Source organism: Lissotriton helveticus, chromosome 4_1 (genome assembly GCF_964261635.1).
Source record: "Lissotriton helveticus chromosome 4_1, aLisHel1.1, whole genome shotgun sequence".
In the NCBI taxonomy this organism is placed as follows: Eukaryota; Metazoa; Chordata; class Amphibia; order Caudata; family Salamandridae; genus Lissotriton; species Lissotriton helveticus.
Window position 1 is genome coordinate 1,898,611,759 of NC_136063.1, and position 22,329 is coordinate 1,898,634,087.

The window sequence follows — 22,329 nt, forward strand, 5'->3', positions numbered from 1 at the left end:
GTAATTAGGATGTTCATCAAGTCAACCTGGGGCCCACTCCCAGCAGACATGCCAACAAGCACATCTAAAGATGTTAATATAATTGGACGAGCGAGCTTTAAAGATAAAGCTTTAGTTACTCCATTTCAAAATTCAGTTAATTGTGGGCAGGTAAAAAACATATGATTAATATCGGCTGCTCTACGATTACATTTTGGGCACTTCGTGCGATCACTACTGTTGTCATTAGTTGCCCATTTCAGTATTCTGTCAGGTGTATAGTAAAGCTGACACATGGTTTTATATAGTTGCAGTTTAAGGCTAGAGGAATGAACAGAGCAGTTTAAGCTATTTAAAGAGGAAGTTATCAAATTTGGTAACGTCAATTTCAAGTTTCCTGCTCCATTTCTCTGCTAGCCTTACAGAGCCATCACTTCTAAAACCTTGAAAAAATCTATATCCCATACTAATCAATGCCTTATCTGTTTCCCTGTATATACAATTCCAAAAGTCCGAGTCCAAAATAGAAGTTAGACCTAGCTTCCGTACCAAGAAATCCCTTATCTGATAATACTTAAACCGAGCCCGCTCTGTAAGATTATAACACTCCTTCAATTTTTCAAATATAATAAAACCCCTGTGGTCATACAGATCCCCCAACGTTTTTATGCCAGAATCTGGGAGAACTAAGCCAGCTGAGTCATGAAATATTTCCGAGAAGCCAGGATTGGACCACAGAGTGGTTCTGGAATGAAATAAAGAAGCTCTACACTTAACAAGAAGAGAGCGCCAGATATTAATAGTGTCTTGAGCGGTCTTAAATTTTACCCGTTTAAAATAGTTTGGGTCGTTTAATCTGTAAGGGAACATATTTACATTCTCCCCTAGCATGAATTTATGATTAAAAAAACTGTAATTGGGGATCACCAAGCTACGAAAACGAGTCAAAAAAGCAGACCAAAAAAAAGATCTAATGTCTGGGAGATCCAAGCCACCGTGATTAAATGGAAGTTTGAGTAAAGTGATAGCACGGCAAGCTTTTTTATAACCCCAGATGAAGCTAATAATGATGCCATCTAGTCTATTAAAATAAGAACTGTCTACCCATAAAGGAATGGAGCGAAAAAGATATAAGTATTTAGGCAAAATCTTCATTTTGACCAAATTTATTTGGCCAATGATACTTAAAAGGTAGTTTATGCCATTTCTTAAGTAATATGATAGTTTCATAATTTAAGGCACATATTGAGGTAATGTTAGCTGAAATTTTTTACCCCTAAATAGATAGCTGCCTCGCAAACCCCCGTCACAGGAGTAGGTGGCTTATAGTTCATGACAATTTGGGTCTTACCGGTATTAAGCATGTATCCTGAGACCATACCGAAACTGTTTGCCTCCTTTATGATACCTTTCATTGCTTCTGACACATTTGTAGGATATATTGCAATATCGTCAGCATAGACGGTTATTTTGAGAGAGTTTGAGCCAAATAGAAAAGAAGAAATCTGGTCCTGGTTCTGTAATGCTATTAGAAATGGTTCCATTATAAGGGCGAATAACAAAGGTGACAGGGGGCACCCCTGTCTGGTTCCACGCTTTATTGAAAAGGTAGGGGAGCACATTTCCATGTAACTAATTTTACCAGTAGGCGTATCGTACAGTGACTGAATCCATTTCAGGAATTGGCCTTTAATACCAAAAGCCTGCAGAGTGGCCCACAGGAATCCCCACCCCACTCGGTCAAATGCTTTTTCTGCATCAAGTAAAATCATACCGAGTGGGGTTGGCTCAACCCGTGCCACATAAAACGCCGTGATGGCCATATTAATATGAGCTGTGGTGTCCCTCTTTGGAATAAACCCATGTTGCTGGGGTGATACCAGTTGTGACATTATTGGTGCCAACCGAGTTGCAAGAATCTTTGCAAATATTTTGGCGCCACTATTTATAAGTGATATGGGTCTATAAGACCCTCGTTCATTTGCGGGTTTATTTTTTTTCAAAAAGAAAATTATTTGAGTAGTATTCCAAGATTTGGGAGCTTGTTCACCATTCCCTATGTCCTTAATAACTTTAGACAGAAGTAATATCAGTTCCTCCGTACAGGTTTTATATAGTTCTATGGGGATCGAATCTTCCCCTGTTGCTTTACCAGGTGAAAGTGAGTTAATAGCAGTTCTAATATCCGCTGCTGTAATATCGGTCAATAACAGGTCAGATTGTTCATCATCCATATTTTTTACTTTATTTAGAGCAATATATCTTAGTATCTTGTCTTCCATAACCTCGTTTATGGGTGTATAAAGATCCTGATAATACAAAGCAAATTGTTGCAGGATCGATTTAGGATCCTTATACATTTGATTATTAACCCCTTTAATTTCCTTAATAGCCATTTGAGCCCTAGCTTCAGAGACTTTGTATGCCAGAACGAATAGTTTTCTTACCTGTCGGTGTAGTTTTGCAGCTTGAAGATCTTTCTGGATTCACTATGCTGTGCATTATTCCGCGGTCTTGTGGTTGGGTCCGGATTCGTAGTCTTTTCTTTGTTTTTTTTTTTTTTTTGTAGCCCAGGTGGGCGTCGGCGTCACACCCCTTTGGGTGTATTTCCGGTGACGTCGGCATGCTTCCTGCGGAAGCTCCCACTCTTGGGCGCCATCTTCGGGTTCTTTTTTTCCGTGTTTCTTTCGTTTCCGAAGTAATGGCAATGTTCTATTCAGGTGATATTTTACCGCTTTGTACCTTCAAAGTCTTTTCCACTTTTCTATTTCCACCTCTTCTCTCTCCAGCCTCATCTTTCTGGCGGAGGTGGGTGGGTTCGCTAGGCTAGTGAATCCAGAAAGATCTTCAAGCTGCAAAACTACACCGACAGGTAAGAAAACTATTCGTTTTGCAGCGTGAATCTTTCTGGATTCAGTATGCTGTGCATAGATTTTGTAGCGGTTTCTCATCTCTGTGGCGGTTGGGTGGAAGATGAGCGTTGGGTATTGAATATGTGCTGTAGCACCTTCTGTCCAACTTGAGCTTCCTTGTTCATCTGTATGTCCACACAGTAGTGCTTCGTGAACGTGTGCACCGAAGCCCATGTTGCCGCCAGGCATATGTCTTGTATGGGTGTGTTAGCCAGGAAGGCTATTGTAGCCCCCTTTTTCCTAGTGGAGTGGGCACGTGTCCCCTCTGCTAGCTCTTGTCCTGCACGCTTGTGGCAGAGTTGAATTGTCTGTGTGATCCATCGTGCAATGGTCTTTTTGGTTACTGCCTTTCCCATGTAACTGTTGGCGAATGACACAAAGAACTGTTTAGTTTTCCTGTGTCCCTTCGTCCTCTCAATGTAGTGCATGACTGCCCTTCTGGCGTCCAGGGTGTGCAGAGCTCGCTCTGCGGCAGTTGTCGGTTTTTGGAAAAAACTCGGTATCTGTATAGACTGGTTCATGTGAAATTTAGATACCACCTTCGGCATGAAGTGTGGGTCAGTCCTCATCACAACTCTATCATTGTGTATTTGTATGTAGGGCTCTTGTAGCGTCAGAGCCTGAAGCTCGCTTACTCTGCATAAGGACGTTATTGCAACCAGGAAAGCTGTTTTCATAGTTAGCATCTTTACGGACGCCTTGTGGATTGGTTCAAAGGGCTCCTTCATGAGTTCCGTTAGGACTACGTTTAAGTTCCATGCAGGTGGCGGCACCCGCTTGGGTGGTGCGATCCTTTTCGCTCCTTCTAGGAATCTCTTCACCACCTGTGATGTGAAGAAACTCCTGCAAGTTTCTCCCCTTGTGTAGGCGACTATCGCTGCCAAGTGAACTCTCAAGGAGGATGAGCTAAGGTTCTTCTCTAGCAAGTGCGTCAGGTACTTTAGCACTGTGGAGTCCTTCTTCATTTTATTGTGAAGTCTTTCTTGTCTGCACCATATTGTGAACCTTTTCCATTTCGCAACATAGCACTTCCGAGTGCTAGGTCTTCTTGCCTCCCGAAGTACCCTCAGGGTACTTTCTGGCAATCTTAAATGTGCGAACTCTATGTCCTCAGGAGCCACGCTACTAGGCTCATGTTCTCTGGCTCTGGGTGGAGCACCTCTCCGTTCTGCATGGAGAGTAAGTCTTTCCTCCTGCTGAATCTGTGGGGTGCACACTGTGTCATCTCCATGATCTGCGAATACCATGTCTGCCTCGCCCACTGTGGTGCGACCAGTATCAGTGTCATGTTGCTCGCTCTGCATTTGCTCAGTACTCTGTGCATCAGTGGTATCGGGGGAAAGGCGTAGGCAAATGTCCTTGACCAATCTATCCATAGGGCATTCCCTAGTGATCCTTCCTCGGGCTGCCTGGATGCGAAGTTTTGGCATTTTGCATTCTGGCGTGTGGCAAACAGGTCCACCGATGGAGTTCCCCACCTGTCGAATAGGCGCCTTGTCTCCTGAGCATTGAGCTCCCACTCGTGGGATGCCGATGTCTGGCTGCTGAGCCAGTCTGCTTGTATGTTGTCCTTCCCTGGCAGGTGTATGGCTAGCAGGTCTATCTTGAGAGGGATGGCCCATCTCCATATCTCCTGCGCCAGCGTTGAAAGCGGGGCTGACTGTGTGCCCCCCTGCTTGTTGATGTAGAACATCGCAGTGGTATTGTCTGTTTGTATCAACACCTTGTGTTTGTACAGTCTTGTTTGAAAGGCTTTCAGTGCAAGGAAGATTGTCTTCAATTCTAAGTAATTGATGTGCTTTGTCGCATCTGTTGGTGTCCACAGACCCCTCACCTTGAGCTCCTCCATGTGAGCGCCCCATCCCTTCAGGGATGCGTCTGTGGTGATGGTCACTGTTGGCGTTGGGGGCGTTAGAGGCTTTCCCCTTGCTATGTTCTCCATGGTCCACCATGTCATCTCCTTCTGCACTGCGTGCGTTACAACCACTAGATCCTCCCAACTGCCTGTAGCTTGTGACCATTGCTCCTGTAGCCATTCTTGAATGGGTCTCATGTGGAGTCGTACATTCGGTACCAGGTGGATGCATGATGCCATCATCCCCATGATCTTGCTCGCAGTCCTCACTGTCCGAGCTTGTCCCTTCCGGTAGAGGCGAGTTTCCTTCACCAGCGCCCTCGCCCTCTTCTCGCTGGGGAACACCTTGCCATGTAAGGTGTTGATCTGTGCTCCCAGGAAGATCTTGACTTGTTCTGGCTCCATTGATGATTTCTTCCAATGGATGGAGAACCCCAGGCTTATGAGCGTGCTTGTCAATGTATGTGCGTGCAGCTTGCATTTCTGGTATGAGTTTGCTTTCACCAGCCAGTCGTCCAGGTAAGGGTATACGTGTATCCCCTGCCTTCTTAGGTGCGCTGCGACTGCTGCGAGGCACTTTGTGAAAACTCTTGGTGCTGATTTTAGACCGAAGGCCAGTGTCGTGAACTGGTAGTGGCTTTCTCCGACGGTGAACCTGAGCATGTGCTTGTGCTTTCTGTTCATTGGAATGTGCAGGTATGCGTCTTTGAGGTCTATTGTGACCATGAAGTCCCCGATCTGCAATTGTGGGAGCACCTCTTGCAGGGAGGTCATTTTGAATTTTTGCGTTCTTATGAATTTGTTCATGAACCGTAAATAGAGAATGGGTCTCATTGTTTCGTCTACTTTTGGTACCAGGAAGTACGTTGAGTATACTCCTGTGTTTCTTTCCTTGAAGGGTACCCGTTCTATGGCCTGCTTCTGCAGGAGTTCTTTTGCTTCTTCCTGAAGGCACTGCAGCTGCTTGCTTGCTAGTGGCTTTCTTTTGGTTTTCTGCTTGTTGGCCTCCCCTCCAACTCTATGCAGTATCCGAATTGGATAATGTTGAGGATCCATTTGTCTGATGTGATTTCTCTCCACTCTTGGAGGTGGAATCTTAATCTTCCTCCCACTGGTGTCATGTGGTCATAGGTGTCTAGTTTGTCTTGACCCATCTGTACGTGCTGCCCCCTGGGGTCTTTTTTGTGGGCGGGCACACGGATTTTTTTGAAGTCACTTGGAGGTGGGCTGCTGCCCCCCTCTTCTATTTTGTCCCCGTCCATTTCTCCCTCGAAAGGACTGGCCTCTTTGTTGGTACTGCCAGGACTGCTTCTGATGACCCTGCTGAGTCTGCGAGTCTGCCTGGTGCGTTTGCTGGAAAGCCTGGTGTGATGTACCTGGCTGGTTTCCACCTCTCCCGCCGGGCCTCCGTGACGGGGTGCCCCTCTTGTTCCCTCTGAACTGCAATGCTCCCATGGATCTTGCTGTTTCGTTATCTTTCTTCAGTTGGCTGAGCGTTTCATCAACTGTTGATCCGAAAAGCGTGCTGCCGTTGAACGGTGTGTTCAGGATGCTGTGTTGCACCTCCGGTTTGAAACCGGATATCCTGAGCCAGGCGTGCCCTCCTTTCCGTGACGCCCATCATCATGAGCCTGCTGGCGGTGTCTGCCCCATCCAGGGCCGTCTTAAGGCAAGAGTTTGCCGCGTTTTTTCCCTCTCAACCAGCTTTTCGGCTTTCTGTCTGGCATCCTGGGGCAAGTCCTTCACCAACAGCCCCAGTCCCTCCATGATTTGGTACATGTGCCTGTTTATCAGGGCGTTGGAATTAGCCATGCGCCAGTGGGTCGCGGCATTCCGTTCGATCCTTCTGCCCACCAGATCCATCCTTTTGCTCTCCTTATCCGGTGGTGGGCCCGAGGTAGTGGGTACGTTAGCCCTCCTCCTTGCTGTGGCCGTTATAATAGAGTCTGCGGAGACCGTGCCCTGAATGTAGGCCGGGTCCTTAGTGGCATGCTTGTACTTCTTCTCAGTTCTGGGAGTTACTGCCTTGCATGTTGCGGGCTCCCTGAAAGCTTCCTTCCCCTGAGCCAAGACGCTCTCGAGCATTGGAAGGAACTGGCTCCTCGTTTGTGTTGGGAGCAATGTTTCTAGAAGGAAGTCTGCTTTCTGCTTCTCTTCGTCGAGCTTGAGCTTGAAAGCTGCTGCGGCAGCCTGTATCACCGAGTTGTAGGCTCCGATGTCGTCCGGCGGCGAGGGCCTCGAGGGGTAAGTGTCGACCACCTCCTCCGGGCTGTCGGTGTCGACATCTATGTAATCTACCTCCTGTAGGTCAGAGGGTGTCGAGTCTGCGTCTGTCCTGCTTTCTTCCTCCCCATAGTTGTAACTATCGTAGGGATTCTCGTACTCCTCCTGGTCGTCGATCACCTCGACGTCCTGGTCTTGTTCCTCGACGACTTCGGCGATCTCTTCCTCCTCCTCGACTGCCTCCACCACCGGTGGCTTGGTCTTGTGAGGGATCGTGAAGGCCTTCATCTTTGCATCGAAATCTTTCTTCCGCTGCATGATGTTCTCCATTTCGGCCTCGAGGCGCCTTCTCTTCTTCTCCATCTCTGCCGCGTGTTCCGCGTCGGATGGGTCGGCCGTTCTTTTCGCCGGATGGTTCGTCGCCGTACCTTTCGGCGTCGAAGTTTTCGACGTCGGACCGGATCTTTGGTCTCTGGGCGTCGTCGTCAGTTTCGGGTCTTTCTCCCTCGGCGTCGATCGATCCTTTTCGGGGACGATTTTCGACGTTTTCTGCTGATCAGCAGCCCTCGGCGCCGGGGACTCCTTCTCGGAGGATCCGCTGGGCCTGGGAGTAGTCGCGGACGCCACCTTTTTTGGCGTCGGCGCTTTCGGGGTCTTGCCCTCGATTTTTCTAGACTCAGTCTCTCGGGTTCTTGGGGGCCAAAGAGTCTCCTACCTTGTCAGAAGTCTTCGTGTAATCGGTCTCTACGACCGTGTAGCTGTCGTCTTAGGCGGCAGCGTTGTCTTCTTCCTCGGAGGACATCCCCAGCTCGTAGAGGGACGGAGTCGGGGCCTTCCCCTGCAGGGTGGCGTGTGCTACCCTCTGCCTCTCTCTCACATGAAGGGTCTTCGGGGCGAAGGCGGAACAGGCGTTGCAGTCTCCGCTTTCGTGGTCCACCGGTAGGCAAAGGTTGCATACCGGGTGCTGGTCCTTCTGCGCGTACTTGTGGTGGCAGTTACGGCAGAACTTGAATGGCGTGTTGTCCATCATCGAGCGTCCAGGGCCTCTCTGGTCGCGTGTTCGTCGACGGTCGTCGATGATCTCGATGAAAAACGCCTTCTCCTCGCCGGCTTTTCGTCGATGAAGCCCCCTGTAGTCTTCAGATGACTTCTCCTCGTCTTTTCTGTATTTTCTTTCTTCTTTCTCCAAAAATGTCTGGAGCCCAAACGGGAACGAAGATGGCGCCCAAGAGTGGGAGCTTCCGCAGGAAGCATGCCGACGTCACCGGAAATACACCCAAAGGGGTGTGAGCCCAACGCCCACCTGGGCTACAAAAAAAAGAAAAAAATAAAAAAAAAAAAAAAAAAAAAAGAAAAGACTACGAATCCGGACCCAACCACAAGACCGCGGAATAATGCACAGCATAGTGAATCCAGAAAGATTCACGCTGCAAAATTTTTCCTATCTTTTCACCGCCTTCATATTGAGTTAATTGGAATTTTTTAATTTAGCAATGCTTTTTCCCCTAAAGATATTTTTTAATGCAGACTTTAGTTCTATTAATTTAAAACATAGTTCTTCCGTGTTAGCCACCCCTGTCAATAAAGCTTCGGCTAATTGATTTTCAATAGAAAGTATATCTGCAATCGTCCTCTCATTTTGACATTTACACTCCTTATTTTGTCGCCAGATATACTGTTGTGCAAACCCGCGAACACTAGCTTTACATGCATCCCAGACTATCCTTGGTGAAGTTGAGTTCATATTTATACAAACAAATTCTTTTAAATGATCTTTCAGCTGACTTAGAAACACTGAATCTAAAAATAAATATCTGGGGAATGAGAAAGACCTAGGGCTTTGCCTTACTGTTGTAATATCAAACGACAGAAGAATAGGGTTATGGTCCGAAGTAACTCTTGGGCAAATTGCCATAGTACTGGATTCCAAAATTGTGTCCGAGACCCAAGCCATATCTATGCGTGAGCATAATTTATGTGCAGCAGAGTAATAAGTGTAGCCAGCTGTGTTTGGATGAAGGTATCGCCATGCGTCTTTAATTGAGTGAATGGAGGAAAGATCTAAAATAGCAGCCTTAGTTTTCCGCATTCTCTGGAATGACCCCCTTCTAGTCGTATCTATGTTATAATTCATGATACAATTAAAGTCGCCCAGTACTATAAGTTCCCCTTCCCAACTAAGCAGCTCAATGTTAATTTGATCAATGAGTTTTGGTTCATCTATATTGTAAGCATAAATACCACAAAACGTATATTTACAACCTTCAAGTGTCAGCTGAGCTATTGCCCACCTGCCTGCTTTATCAGTACAAGATCTATTAATTTCTGCCCTGAATTGTTTTTGTTTTAAAATAGCTACCCCCCGAATTGAGGTATTCAGATCAGAGCATACTACAATAGCATAACCCAATTGTTTGAGTAGCTTTCGATCTTTATATGCAATATGAATCTCTGTTATTACAGCTATCTGTGGGTTATACATTCTAAGTTCCTCAAACACTAAGCTTCTTTTAATCCTGCTATTCAAACCCGCCACATTCCATGCTAAACATTTTAATTGATACATTTTACATAATACAGATCCTCGTCTTTGAAAATTTTACACAAATAAACCTTGCTATACTTTAGCACTAAACCACTTTATCCCCATGATGCATTTTTTACCCTGTTTCCTCCCCCCACACCCCTCTTCAACCCCCCCTGACCCGGCCCCCCCTCCCACCCTTGTCCCTCAGAGAAGATTCCCCCCCCCCCATTAACCCCGCTGCCGCTGAAGTGGCAGCTACGCGAAGTCACAGCCCCGCGGATCCGGCCATTGCTAATGCTGCAAGCTCATATCGCATCTTATTGTATCAAATAAAATAAAATAAAAAAATAAATAAAAATAAATAATATCAGGTAATTCACAAATTCAGGTTTTAGTCGGCCAAGGTCTAAATAATATTCAGATAATGAATAATTGCACATCATTATTTATAAAATAAAGTTACTCAGTTTATTATTCACTGCTTTTCTGACTTCCATTTGATCATTGCTTGTTCAACTTCGCTTTCTTTCGAGAAATAGTAATTGCGTCCATTCTTAAAAATTTGTAATTTTGCAGGTTCTTGTAAGAAGACTTGACCACCCAAAGCCTTTATTGGGTCGATGAATTGGCGCAATTTCCAGCGCCTCTACATAGTGGCTTTGCTTAGGTCTGATTTAACAAAAAAGGTGACAGACTCAATAGAAACTGGTGTATTAGATCTTGCTTTTAGTGCAATAGCCTGACGCAGCAGAAAGTTTCCTACGCAGATCAAGAGTGGACGAGGATATTGACTCATCTTGTTTCTTTGAACCAGAGGAAGTCGATGAGCTTGTTGTATCTGTGAGTCCCAATCCCAGTCGGACAGGTCCGGGAATGCCTTCTGAAATAGGTGCACAATATATGCTCTAGGATCTGCTCGCTCTGCCCATTCAGCAATCCCAAAAATACGGAGATTCTGTCTGCGCTGTCGATTTTCCAAATCTTCAAGTTTGGCTTGCATTAATCCAATCCGGGCCTCATGTTTGTTCACCACAGTTTCAGAATAATTTGATTTTTCTTCTGTTGTAACAACTCTCTGTTGTAATTCTTCAACTTCCTGGGATATAGCCCCTAGTTTGCACGCCATCTCATGCAGTGAGGATTGAGTTTTACTGTTGTCTTCCCGCATCTGTTGGTATTGAATTTGAGCTTCATGCCTTTGTTGACTAAGCAACTGCAAGATCATCTTAAATGATGAAGATACTTCCCCTTGAGAGTTACACTCAGAAGTTGTGGTAGATTGTGAAGTATTTAGTGGAGATTTATCTGAGGCGATGGCCGAAGAAGTTAGAGGAGAACAAGGATCTTCTATTATAGCTGTTGCTGCAGCAGCTTCCACTGCCACTGCCACATATGCTGAAGCCGGTGTTGGCACTGACCCTGTTATTTCTGTTACAATTGGCACATCAGAAGAAGACATTTATTTTGAAGCAGCGATCGCAGCCATAGCAACAGTATTAGCCACTGTATCAGCCAGAGTAGGAATTACGTCACCGTTTGGTGTCATAGTGAGGACCTCGCTAGTATCCCTTGCTGAAGCAACTGAGGCAGTTAATTGCAGCACTTCCCCAGAATGTTTTATTTTGCCTGTTGTAGTAACTGCCGCAGTAGGGCTGTTTCCTGAAAGTCGCATTGCCATAGTTTTCACACCACATTTAGCCTGTACCCATTTTCGCAAGGGGCTGTTCTCTGCTATCACTCTTTCCATTGCAGTAGTGGTCTTTGATTTATTGATTATTTTCTTAACCTTATTTTTAGGCTTGCCTCTCCCCTTTTTTATGCTAGTGACTTTAGTTAAGTTGGAAGGAGTGCCATTGACTGAGTCATAAGTCGATATACTCCTCATCAGTCTCAGTCCCCTCAACAAGTTCTACTCCCTTAGTTCCCACCACTATCTCTACTGTTTTTGCTGTCTCCACCACTTCCCCCATTGCTTCCTCTCCTACCATCACTGTTTCCTCAGCTTCCCCTATTATCTCCTCTCCACCAAGCAGCAGCTCTTCACAGGGGGTTGGTGATGTATTAGTAGTATTAACCTCTGAGTAGGGCTGCCCCTGGGTTTCTTTACTAGATGCGCAATCACTTAAAGTTACTGGTGTTTTAAATAATCCAGCAGCAGCTTTAGCAGTGGGAGAAACGTCAGCAGCAGCAGTTTCAATCGTTACAGTATTCTCGCCTCTCACTGAATTAGTGTGGTCTCCTTATATAGATAGCTCAGACACGATGATGGCATTAGGGCCTAAGAACTTTATTTGACATCATGGTCCTTGAATGTACCTGGTCAGACCAAAATGATTTTAGACATGATGCGCTTTTGTCTTATGAATTTTAGCATTTTTTACAAAAAATTCTATCTACAGACAAAGCAAGGGAACTGCAATGGGTGCTTCTTTTGCACCCACTTATCCTAACCTCACGATGGGCTTTTGGGATTGAAAACAACAAGATGTTTACTGACAAAGTGGTATTTTGGGTGCGTTATATACAGGACTTGTTTTTAATTTGGAAAGGTGCTACGGAGGAATTTAATTCCTTTCTGAAGTCTCTGAATGAAAATGCATTCCAACTTAAATTCATCTATTCCACTAGTCAACAGGAGATAGACTACTTAGATATACACATATATATAAAGGACCAAAGAATTTGCACTACCCTTTTCTGCAAACCAACAGCATGTAATAGCAGTCTCTCCGCAAATAGTGCTCATCCAAAATCTCTCAAATGGAGTGTCCCATATGGGGAACTTTTACTTGCCCTGAAAATTGCTCGGAAGACCATGAATTTCTATCACAGGTAGATCAGATGTATGTGAGATTCTTAAGAAGAGGATATCCAACAGTGGTCCTAGAGAATGCTAAATCAAGAGCCATGAGAATGAAAAAGGAATTTCTGCTATACCCTAAAAGTCGAAAAGAAAAGCACCAGAAAAATTCCAAAGAAAAAGTGAGATTCATTACACTGTTTAACTCAAGTGGAGTGATTCGAGATGCACTAAAAGGTCATTAGAAAGTACTTTCCAAAGATGAAGACTTAAGGACCTGTGCCTCAGACCATCTAAATATCACCTACAAGAAGGCATCATAATTGGGGGACTTATTAACACACAGTTACTTTCTAAAACAAGAAAAAGGAGACAGTAAAATGCAGTGTCTGGACGTTCCATTGCACAGGTGCAGTTCGAACGTTCAACGGCCGACGGCAGCACTACGGAGGTAGTGGTGCCGTCGGCCGTTGGTCGTGCGCAGCACCTAAGGTGTTAAACATGAGTGGCTCTAGGGAATATTTCCATTGATGCCTTCAGTTCCATTAGCTAGGGATGCTCTAGTATATTCATGGGTTGTCTAACTAATTCCAACATAGTGAGAATGCTGCTCACATACATATTCAGATTGATTCAGCTTATCTACCCAGCCTAGCTACTGATTGTAGAATATTAAGCAGTTATTTTGTTTCTTGATGCATCTGAATTTAATCCACAACAGTACCATCTAAAGGTTTGAAAGAGAAGAGGAGAAATCCCAGGATCAACTTGCCGGAGCTGGGCTGAACAAAGTGTCCTAAAAAAATAAATGTAAAAAACCCTTCCCTAAGGATAATTACTGAAACACTGCATTAGTGTTGCTTTAGTTGGAGAATATAACAATTCTGCATTCAGTGAAACAAGCCAAAACTAATCCGGTTAATGTATTCAAACAAAGGTAGTGGTGGTTTGACTAAGTGACTGGAATGCATTGAAAGGCTTTTACTAAATATACGGCTTCAGTAGGGAGACTTAATAGAGTGTACTCAACTTGTAACGACAGTGCCAAAGTGTGCAATTCGTCGGATGGTTGTCCTGTGCAATGACAGGCACACCTAAAAAATGTTTTGGACAGAAGTGGATATGCTAAAAGGATGTGGAATGCCTTGTGAAATCTTTGTCTACAAAGGAAGGTAGTCTGTGTCTATCTTTATTTTCTTTACAAATTAACATATAGTACAGTGATCATAGATGGCTGAGATTAATCTTCTAAGGATTCTTTCCATTACCTTATTACACTAGAAATGAAGTAGCCAATTAAATCACTGCCTAGATCATTTGAGTGTTGTTTTTTTACTAATTATTGCACCTGTAAAGGGCTCCTGAAACAAAAACTTCCTATATTGCCTATTAGCCAAAAACAAACAAGAAATTGTTTATACATAGATGTGTCTTGCTTGTGCCAGTCACAACTGCTGCAATAGAAGCTACTAGACCAGGGTCTAAATTTTGCCAAAGCTGGAGAGGCACTCATAACTTATCACTTTAAGAAACAAGAATGTTATTTTACCTGAAGTACCACAGAACTGTGCGTATTGCTAGTAAAAAACCTAGTTGTTCCGGTCTTTGAAGACTGAAGATGGGCAGACACTCCCATATCGCTGCTCCCAAGAGATACTTTCATGTGAGGGTCGTCTTCTTCCACTAAAGATCTAAACAAAATGAACAATAAAAACACAATAATAAGTCTATTGAACTTTCAATCTATGATACTGTGCAAACCAAATAAGTACATACAATAACATTTTAGAGAGAGTTTGGTTTCATTATTTAGATCAAGAGTCTGACATTTCAACAAGCAGACAGAATTTTTAAGCCTCAGCATTATCAAACTAATGAACAAGCTACCTACGGTAATTATCTTTCAGACTATTTTTCTGGTGGATAATCTACTTTCCTCACATTCAAAAAATTCCCCAGACATACGACTGGATTTAGAAAAGTTCTAATAGCTCTCCTACAACACTAAATGGCACTAAACTTCATCTCAATGTCATGGGGTACAATCATCATAAAAAACGACAACTCCTCTAGAACAGGGGAGCAGGGCAGGCTCTGTCGGAAATGTGCAGAAAGACAAGAGTAACCAACAGAAGTCAAGTACATGCATAAGTATCCATCAGAAGAACAAGCTAGAGTCCTCATCTTTGGAATCAATAACACAGTAATGCCTTTCCCAGGTGGCATTTCTTAGGGGATAGTCACACCACAAGATCCTGCTGCACAGACCTTGCAAAATATCCATCTATGCAGAGTCTAAGAGATAGTACCTGCTAAAGGTGTGCTTCAAAGCCCACATTGCAGCTAGGCATATGTCAGAGACAGGAAGAAATCTGGCCAGGGCTGAAGATGCTTTTGTCCTGGTGGAAAGGGTCCAGATACCTTCAAGAGGACCTTTCTTCGCATTGGCATTGAAAAGTGTAACCCACAGTACAATACATATGAGCAGTGTCCCTTTCTTGACAACCTTACTCGTTTTGCATCAACGTGGCCTACGAATTGTTAATAAGTCTAGAATTTCACAGTCCTGTCCATTTAGCAGCTCTCCAAGGATTCAAAAGATGGAGTCTCCCCTCTCCTCCTTAGTAAGATGGAGCCAAGGGTAAACTGTAGGCAGGGTGATCAACTGACAGGAGACAAGATCATCACCTTTGGAAGGGATGACAAATTTGTCCTTAAAGGCAGGAAAGAAAGATGTGAAGGTGGGGAAGATGGCCAGCACTAGCACCTTGCTCTTAAGTCCAAACAAAGTAATGCCTATTAAGAAAACGGTCTTTATCGTCAACGGCTTTAAAGGTCAACTATGCATAGGCTCAGTCAACAGAGACAGCATCAAAGAAAGTGAGAGCGAAATGGTTACTTATTTGTAGAAGTAGTTTTGCAGCTTCAAGACTTTCTGAATTTACAGGCTGTGCATTATTCCACCATTGGTGGCTGGGCTTAGAAATGTCTATGTTCTCTTCTTTCTTTTGGTAAGCATCGTCAGCACCCATTCGGTAGAGTGACCTTCCTCCACGAAGCAAGACGTTACGTACACCCTGAAGGTTCCATTGCTTTGCCACCAGCTTCACATTTTGTTTTATCCGGCGCCCTTTTGTTAATGTGACTTACCTTGTGCTGTTATAACTGTCCTGTTCTTCCCTTTACCAATGTCCACACACGTTTTCTGACAGTGTGTGTGTGGTGAGGGGAGTCGCATGTGAATCTAGAGAGTCTTCAAGCTGCAAAACTACTCCTACAGGTAAGTAGCCATTTCGTTTTGCAGAGTGACTCTTTCTAGATTCACATGCTGTGCATTGATTATGTAGCGGTGTTTTCCTGTTCTGTGGGAGCTTGGGTAGAAAATTAGAGCGGATTTGCAAACAGGTATTTAAGTACTTTCTGCCCCATCGGTGCTTCTTTGATTGGCTGGATGTTGACAGTAGTGTTTCAGGAAGGTATGCAGAGGTCCATGTGGCCACCATGCAAATGTTGCTGATTGAGACATTCTCTAGGAAGGCAAGGGTTGTCCTATTTCCTCGTGGAGCACGCCCTTTGTATTGTCTGGACTATCCATCTTGCTATAGTTCCTTTTGTCACTGGTAACCTTTAGGTTGCTCCAGCGAAAGAGATGAAAAACTGATTGCCTCCTGATTTTTTTAGTTTCCCGGAAGAAGTAAATCGCTACCCTCCTGATGCCAAAAGCACGTGGAGACTAGACTTGACTTTGGGTTCTTCCAGAACAGTTGTTTCATTTGGTTAACATGAGAGTGTGACACAACTTTGAGAAGCAGGAAAATAGGATCAGCTCATGACTAGCATGTCTTGAATATATGGTTCCTTCACCATTATTTATTTATTTATTTATTTAATGGTTTTATAAAGCGCGTAGTAACTCAAAGCATCCCAGCGCTAACCTGTTCTCCAAGGGGTTCAGCCGTCTGATGAGATTATGTCTGTGGGAAGAGAAGGGTTTTTAGAGTTTTTCTGAACTGGAGGTAGTTCGGTTCTGACCTGAGTTTCCGTGGTAGATGGTTCCACTGTTTTGCCGTGTGGACCGAAAAGCGACGGCCACCGGTCTTGGCTTTCCTGACTCTCGGGACTACAATAAGATTTTCTGTACCGGACCGGAGGTCTCTCTCAGCTTTGTATGGAACTAGGAGTTCTCTAAGAAGGGGGGGGGCGTTATTGTAGAGAGTTTTGTGGGCCTGCACAGGGCCTTGAAAGCGACCCTTTCCCTGATTGGGAGCCAGTGGAGAGATCTGAGAGCCGGCCTGGCGGAAGATCTTCCTGGGGTGCCCGTGAGTAGGCGGGCAGCGGCGTTTTGGACTTTTTGCAGTGTGTTCAGGGTGGCTTCGGGGGCTCCTAAGTAGATGGCGTTACAGTAATCTAATCTTGCCAGGATTAGACCCTGAATGAGGAGCCTCCTTGCGGTCTCAGGAAGTAAAGGGAAGATCTTCCTGCAGGCTCTGAGTAGTCCAAAACATGTCCCTGCCGTTCTTTTGGCCTGGGTCTTGAAGCTCAGGTCTCTCTCAATCCACACACCCAGGCTCTTAACCTCTTCCTTGGGAGTGGGAGGGTCACCTAGGCAGCTGGGCCAAAGATGAGATGGTAGAGAGGGCCCCTTATGGCCCATCAGGAGGATCTCAGTCTTGGACCCATTCAATTTGAGTAGAGAGAGATTCATCCATCGGTGGACTTCGGAGAGGCAGCCGTGGAGATCCGATGGGGCATGGTGGGGATGTGAGAGGGTTACGACCAGCTGTGTGTCGTCGGCGTAGTTAATAATTGATACGCCGAACGAGCTGACCCTCTTCTCCAGTGGGGCCATATACACGTTAAACAACGTGGGGCTCAGGGATGAGCCCTGTGGCACTCCACACCGGAGGGGGAAGGTGGATGAGCAGCTGTCATTTTCTCGTACCTGAAAGGTGCGTCCTGATAAATAGGACTCAATCCATTTCAGGGCCATACCCTTTAGTCCGATCTCTCCCAGACGATGGATTAGGGTTGGATGGTCTACTGTATCGAAGGCCGCACTCAGATCCAGGAGGATCACTGCCACTGATCCTCCTGTATCCAGAATGCTTTTGGCCTGCTCTACTGCTGCCAGGAGGGCGATGTCCGTGCCATGACCTGGACGGAACCCTGTCTGGGAGACCGCTAAAAGGTTGTTGCTTTCTAGGTAGAGCGATAGTTGTTTGTTTACCAGCTTCTCTGCGATCTTGCTATTTCCAGGAAGCAGGGATATGGGCCTGTAGTTGGTAAGGTCCTGTGGGTCTAAAGAGGGTTTTTTTAGTAGACCTTTAACAGCTGCCGCTTTCCAGCTGGGGGGGACTATGCCCTCCGCGAAAGATGAGTTGATCAGGGTCGTAAGGGGAGGGATGATGATGCTCGACACTTTTTTTAAGAAGCGGAGAGGTACGGGGTCGAGAGGGGAGCCACTTTTGATTGAGGCCAACGTTGCTCCTACTTCTTCCGTAGTTACAGGTCCAAAGACATCCAGGGAGGGATGGGGGTGATCTGTCGTTGGGGGGGGGGAGGGTGAGGATGGAAGTGAAATCCTGCTCTGTGTCGGCCTGATCGGGGGGAGGTATGGTGAGAAGAATCTTTTGAATCTTCTCATCAAAGAAGGTGGCTAAGTTGTTGCATTTAATTTCAGTTTCTTTGGGGTCAAGGAGTTTAAGAGGGGGGTCGGGGGCGTGGAGGAGTTCTTTAAGAACTAAAAAGGTTTCATGGGCCGAGCAGGCAGCGTTTTTAATTCTGTTGTCATAGAAGCTAGTTTTGGAAGTACGGAGCTCTTTTTTATAAGTTTTAACAGAGATGCGAAAAGCCTCTTTTTGCTCCAAGGATTTTTCCTTCCTCCAGATACGTTCATTTTTTTTGCAGATCTTGCGAAGAAGGTTGAGTTCCGGGGTGTACCAGGGTGAGGGGTTGACTCTTTTGATGTGCTTCAGAGAGTGAGTTTTAGGCAGAATGGCGTCGAGCGATTGGGTAATCCAGGTACTAAGTTCTTTGTCCCCTGCTAGAGTGTCTTGGGGAGGAGGCGGGGCGTTTTCCCTGAGTTTGGCTGCCCATACGTCTGGGTCCAGTTTCTGCCAGCGTCTACTGTACGTTCTAGTTTTGGAAGATGGAGGGGGCGGGGTGATGATGTCCCATACTAGAGAGACCAAAAAATGGTCCGTCCAGGGAAGGGGGATATGGTCGACCGTTCTTAGATTGGGGATGTTGGAGAGGATTGGGTCAAGCAGTTGTCCTCTTTCATGTGTGGGCCGTGGGTTTTTGAGATCAAGGCCCATTGAGTTAAAATCCTGTAGTAGTTCACTAGCCTGTTTGTCGTCTGGGTCTAAGAAGTGTACGTTCAGGTCTCCTAGCAGTAGGTAATTGGTGGTGGTGGTACATTTAATGGACGTCTGATCGATAATTTTGTTTGGGAAGTCTCCTAGGTTGCCTGGGCGGCGGTATATCAACGTCCCAGATAGCGAAGTAGTTGGGGATATTTGGATTGTGTAGTGGCAGCTTTCGTATCCCTTGATGTTGCCGTCAGATATTCTACAGGTGAGGGTATCTTTAAGGATTATCGCTAAACCACCTCCCCTCCCTTCTAGTCTGTTCTGTGAGCACACGACGTACCCGGGGGGGAGAGCCATGACGATGTCCGGTCCACTGCTGGGGGTAAGCCAGGTTTCTGTTAAAAACAGAATGTCTAGGGCATTATTTGTGATTAAAAGGTTCACCTCGTGGGAGTGTTTAACGAGAGACCTGCAGTTAAGTAGGCCTAGATGTAAGCCCTTAGGTGCAGAGTGTTGGTTGGTGGGATCACAGATGTCACAGCCGGAGAAATAGGTTTCTCCATTCAGGATGCGCGTGCAGGCGGGATGTTTGTTGGGTTTTAAAGATAATAAATCCGCCTGAGTGTAGATCCGGTCATTGCAGGCCGGTAGGGACAGAGTAGCTGGGCCTAGGGCCGGCTGGGCCCGGACGGGCCCAGACGGGCTTGCCTTTGGCGCGCTGACGGCGCGCCCGCTGCGCCCGTCCGCTGCGCGTACGGTAAGGGCACATTTTTATCAAGGGCCCGTGCGGGGGAGGGGGGCGTGGCCTCTAGTGGGCGTGGCCTCTCGTCTCGCGGCTGATGGCGGCGCGAGTAGTGAGGGCGAGTGGTTTGCCCGACAGCGCTTCAATCGGCTGTGCGGTGACTGTGGGTTTCAGCCAGGTGCTAGTGCCAGGGCGGCGTGCTTTTAAAAGTACAAGAAGTAAGTGACACAAAAAATGTTTAAACACAAGATAAAAACAACTCCCGGCTGCTTTGCCTCAGGAGGATCAGGTTATGCCTCGCAGCGCTCTTGATCAGCGCTTTAAGTGGGAAGAGGGGCGTGGCCTCTAGTGGGCGTGGCCTCTAGTGGGCGTGGCCTCTCGTCTCGCGGCTGATGGCGGCGCGAGTAGTGAGGGCGAGTGGTTTGCCCGACAGCGCTTCAATCGGCTGTGCGGTGACTGTGGGTTTCAGCCAGGTGCTAGTGCCAGGGCGGCGTGCTTTTAAAAGTACAAGAAGTGACACAAAAAATTTTTTAAACACAAGATAAAAACAACTCCCGGCTGCTTTGCCTCAGGAGGATCAGGTTATGCCTCGCAGCGCTCTTGATCAGCGCTTTAAGTATGGAAGAGGGGCGTGGCCTCTAGTGGGCGTGGCCTCTAGTGGGCGTGGCCTCTCGTCTCGCGGCTGATGGCGGCGCGAGTAGTGAGGGCGAGTGGTTTGCCCGACAGCGCTTCAATCGGCTGTGCGGTGACTGTGGGTTTCAGCCAGGTGCTAGTGCCAGGGCGGCGTGCTTTTAAAAGTACAAGAAGTAAGTGACACAAAAAATTTTTAAACACAAGATAAAAACAACTCCCGGCTGCTTTGCCTCAGGAGGATCAGGTTATGCCTCGCAGCGCTCTTGATCAGCGCTTTAAGTATGGAAGAGGGGCGTGGCCTCTAGTGGGCGTGGCCTCTAGTGGGCGTGGCCTCTCGTCTCGCGTCTGATGGCGGCGCGAGTAGTGAGGGCGAGTGGTTTGCCCGACAGCGCTTCAATCGGCTGTGCGGTGACTGTGGGTTTCAGCCAGGTGCTAGTGCCAGGGCGGCGTGCTTTTAAAAGTACAAGAAGTAAGTGAAACAAAAATTTTTTAAACACAAGATAAAAACAACTCCCGGCTGCTTTGCCTCAGGAGGATCAGGTTATGCCTCGCAGCGCTCTTGATCAGCGCTTTAAGTATGGAAGAGGGGCGTGGCCTCTAGTGGGCGTGGCCTCTAGTGGGCGTGGCCTCTCGTCTCGCGGCTGATGGCGGCGCGAGTAGTGAGGGCGAGTGGTTTGCCCGACAGCGCTTCAATCGGCTGTGCGGTGACTGTGGGTTTCAGCCAGGTGCTAGTGCCAGGGCGGCGTGCTTTTAAAAGTACAAGAAGTAAGTGACACAAAAAAATTTTTAAACACAAGATAAAAACAACTCCCGGCTGCTTTGCCTCAGGAGGATCAGGTTATCATTAGTGCCTGCAGATCGCTCAATCTGCATAGTGATGTTTCAGCCACTAGGAAGGCGGTCTCCCAAGCGAGGAAAATTAGATTAGCGCTGTGTGTGGGTTCAAAAGATGGTTTTATCGGTGGCACAAGTACTAGACTGAGACTCCATGAAGGTGTTGGCGCTGCTTTACTTTGAGCTTTGTGGAGCTATTCTTTTTTCCCATTCCAAAAACTTTTTGATCACTGGTGTCTGAAATAAACTTCTTCCTAACATGCCCCGCTTGTACACCACAATAGCCACCAGGTGTACTTTAAGAGTTGCATAAGAGAGTCCTTTGCCCAACATGTACATGAGGTATTTTAGGACTATGGTGTTGTCCAATGTGTTCTCTGAGCCATTGTCTTTGGCACACCATTTTCAAAACCTGCAAACCCTTTCGAGTTGTTGATTTCCTGCTTATCTCAATACCTTCAATGTTCATTTTTATCAGTTAGAGGTATTAGAATTGTACATCTTTCTTCAACAGCTACGCTACTCTCCCCCTGCACACTGCTGCATGTTTAGAATGTCCTGGATTGTTGGTAGTCCTAGTACCGTTATGTTCCTCTGAAATGCTTATGCCCAAACCGCCTTTGCTAGGGTTGATAGTTCATGTGATCTTGCCTGCCCCCCCAACCCCATCCACTGTTTGTTGATTGTTGTAAAGCTGTCCGTTTCCATCTATATCACCTTACACAGCTCCCCCGTCCCTAATTTGAGTTTGGAAGGCTTTGGCTTTAAAGGAGGAGTGTAGTACTTTATGATTAGCACAATTTACAACTTTCTTTACCTCAAAGGTAAACACTGCACTGGATGTTATATAATCAGGTCTGTTTTGACCTTGCCCTCGAAACCCTAAAAGCAAAGTACGGCAAGCTTTGTACATGACCATGTTTGCCCACCACAGCTGAAGTGATTGACAAGACCCCAGTTGTAAATTACCAAGGCCACCACACCTGAGGCCTAGTAAACCTTATTTGCCCCCTTACTCTCAAAATGAGGTCTGACAGGGCAAGTTCAGACGTTAGATGAATAGAAACAAGAGTACAAGAATGAGATACTGAGTGCATGACTTATGCAATAATAGTGCATGATGTGCATGACTCTCCGTGCCAGCTCCCCGATGCAAGTTAATGCCAGACTTGTATGGTTCACTACTGTTTTATTTTTGCAGTTTTGTTTTAGCCTTTATTACTGTTTTAGACTTTATTACCATTGTTGCTGTGTTACGCGGTTTTGTTTTTTTGTTGTATTGCTTTTTCCTGTTTTCACTGTCGCTCTGCCTGCTCCCCTTCTCATTGTTTCTCAACTCTTTCCCTCCCACTTTCTGCCCCTAGCAAAGCCCTGCCCTCAGCCCAGGACCTACTTATGGAGGCCGCAGCGCAGCTCCTGTAGCAGGTCTCCACGCCAGACTTACGCGGCTCACTACTGATGCTTTACTATTGCCGTTATCCACTGTTAGTGGAACACAAACATTTGTAATAAA

General features: G+C 46.1%; 1 protein-coding gene across 4 annotated transcripts in view; it reads right to left on the reverse strand.

The window, feature by feature from the left end:
- KLHL13 (kelch like family member 13) overlaps positions 1–22,329 on the reverse strand; it is a 427,425-nt gene that overhangs the window by 182,055 nt on the left and 223,041 nt on the right. For all 4 annotated transcript variants that reach the window (XM_078688540.1, XM_078688539.1, XM_078688538.1 and 1 more), the window contains exon 2: positions 13,846–13,987. In XM_078688540.1, the coding sequence (XP_078544666.1) occupies positions 13,846–13,987 (142 nt within the window). The remainder of the gene's footprint in view (positions 1–13,845; positions 13,988–22,329) is intronic.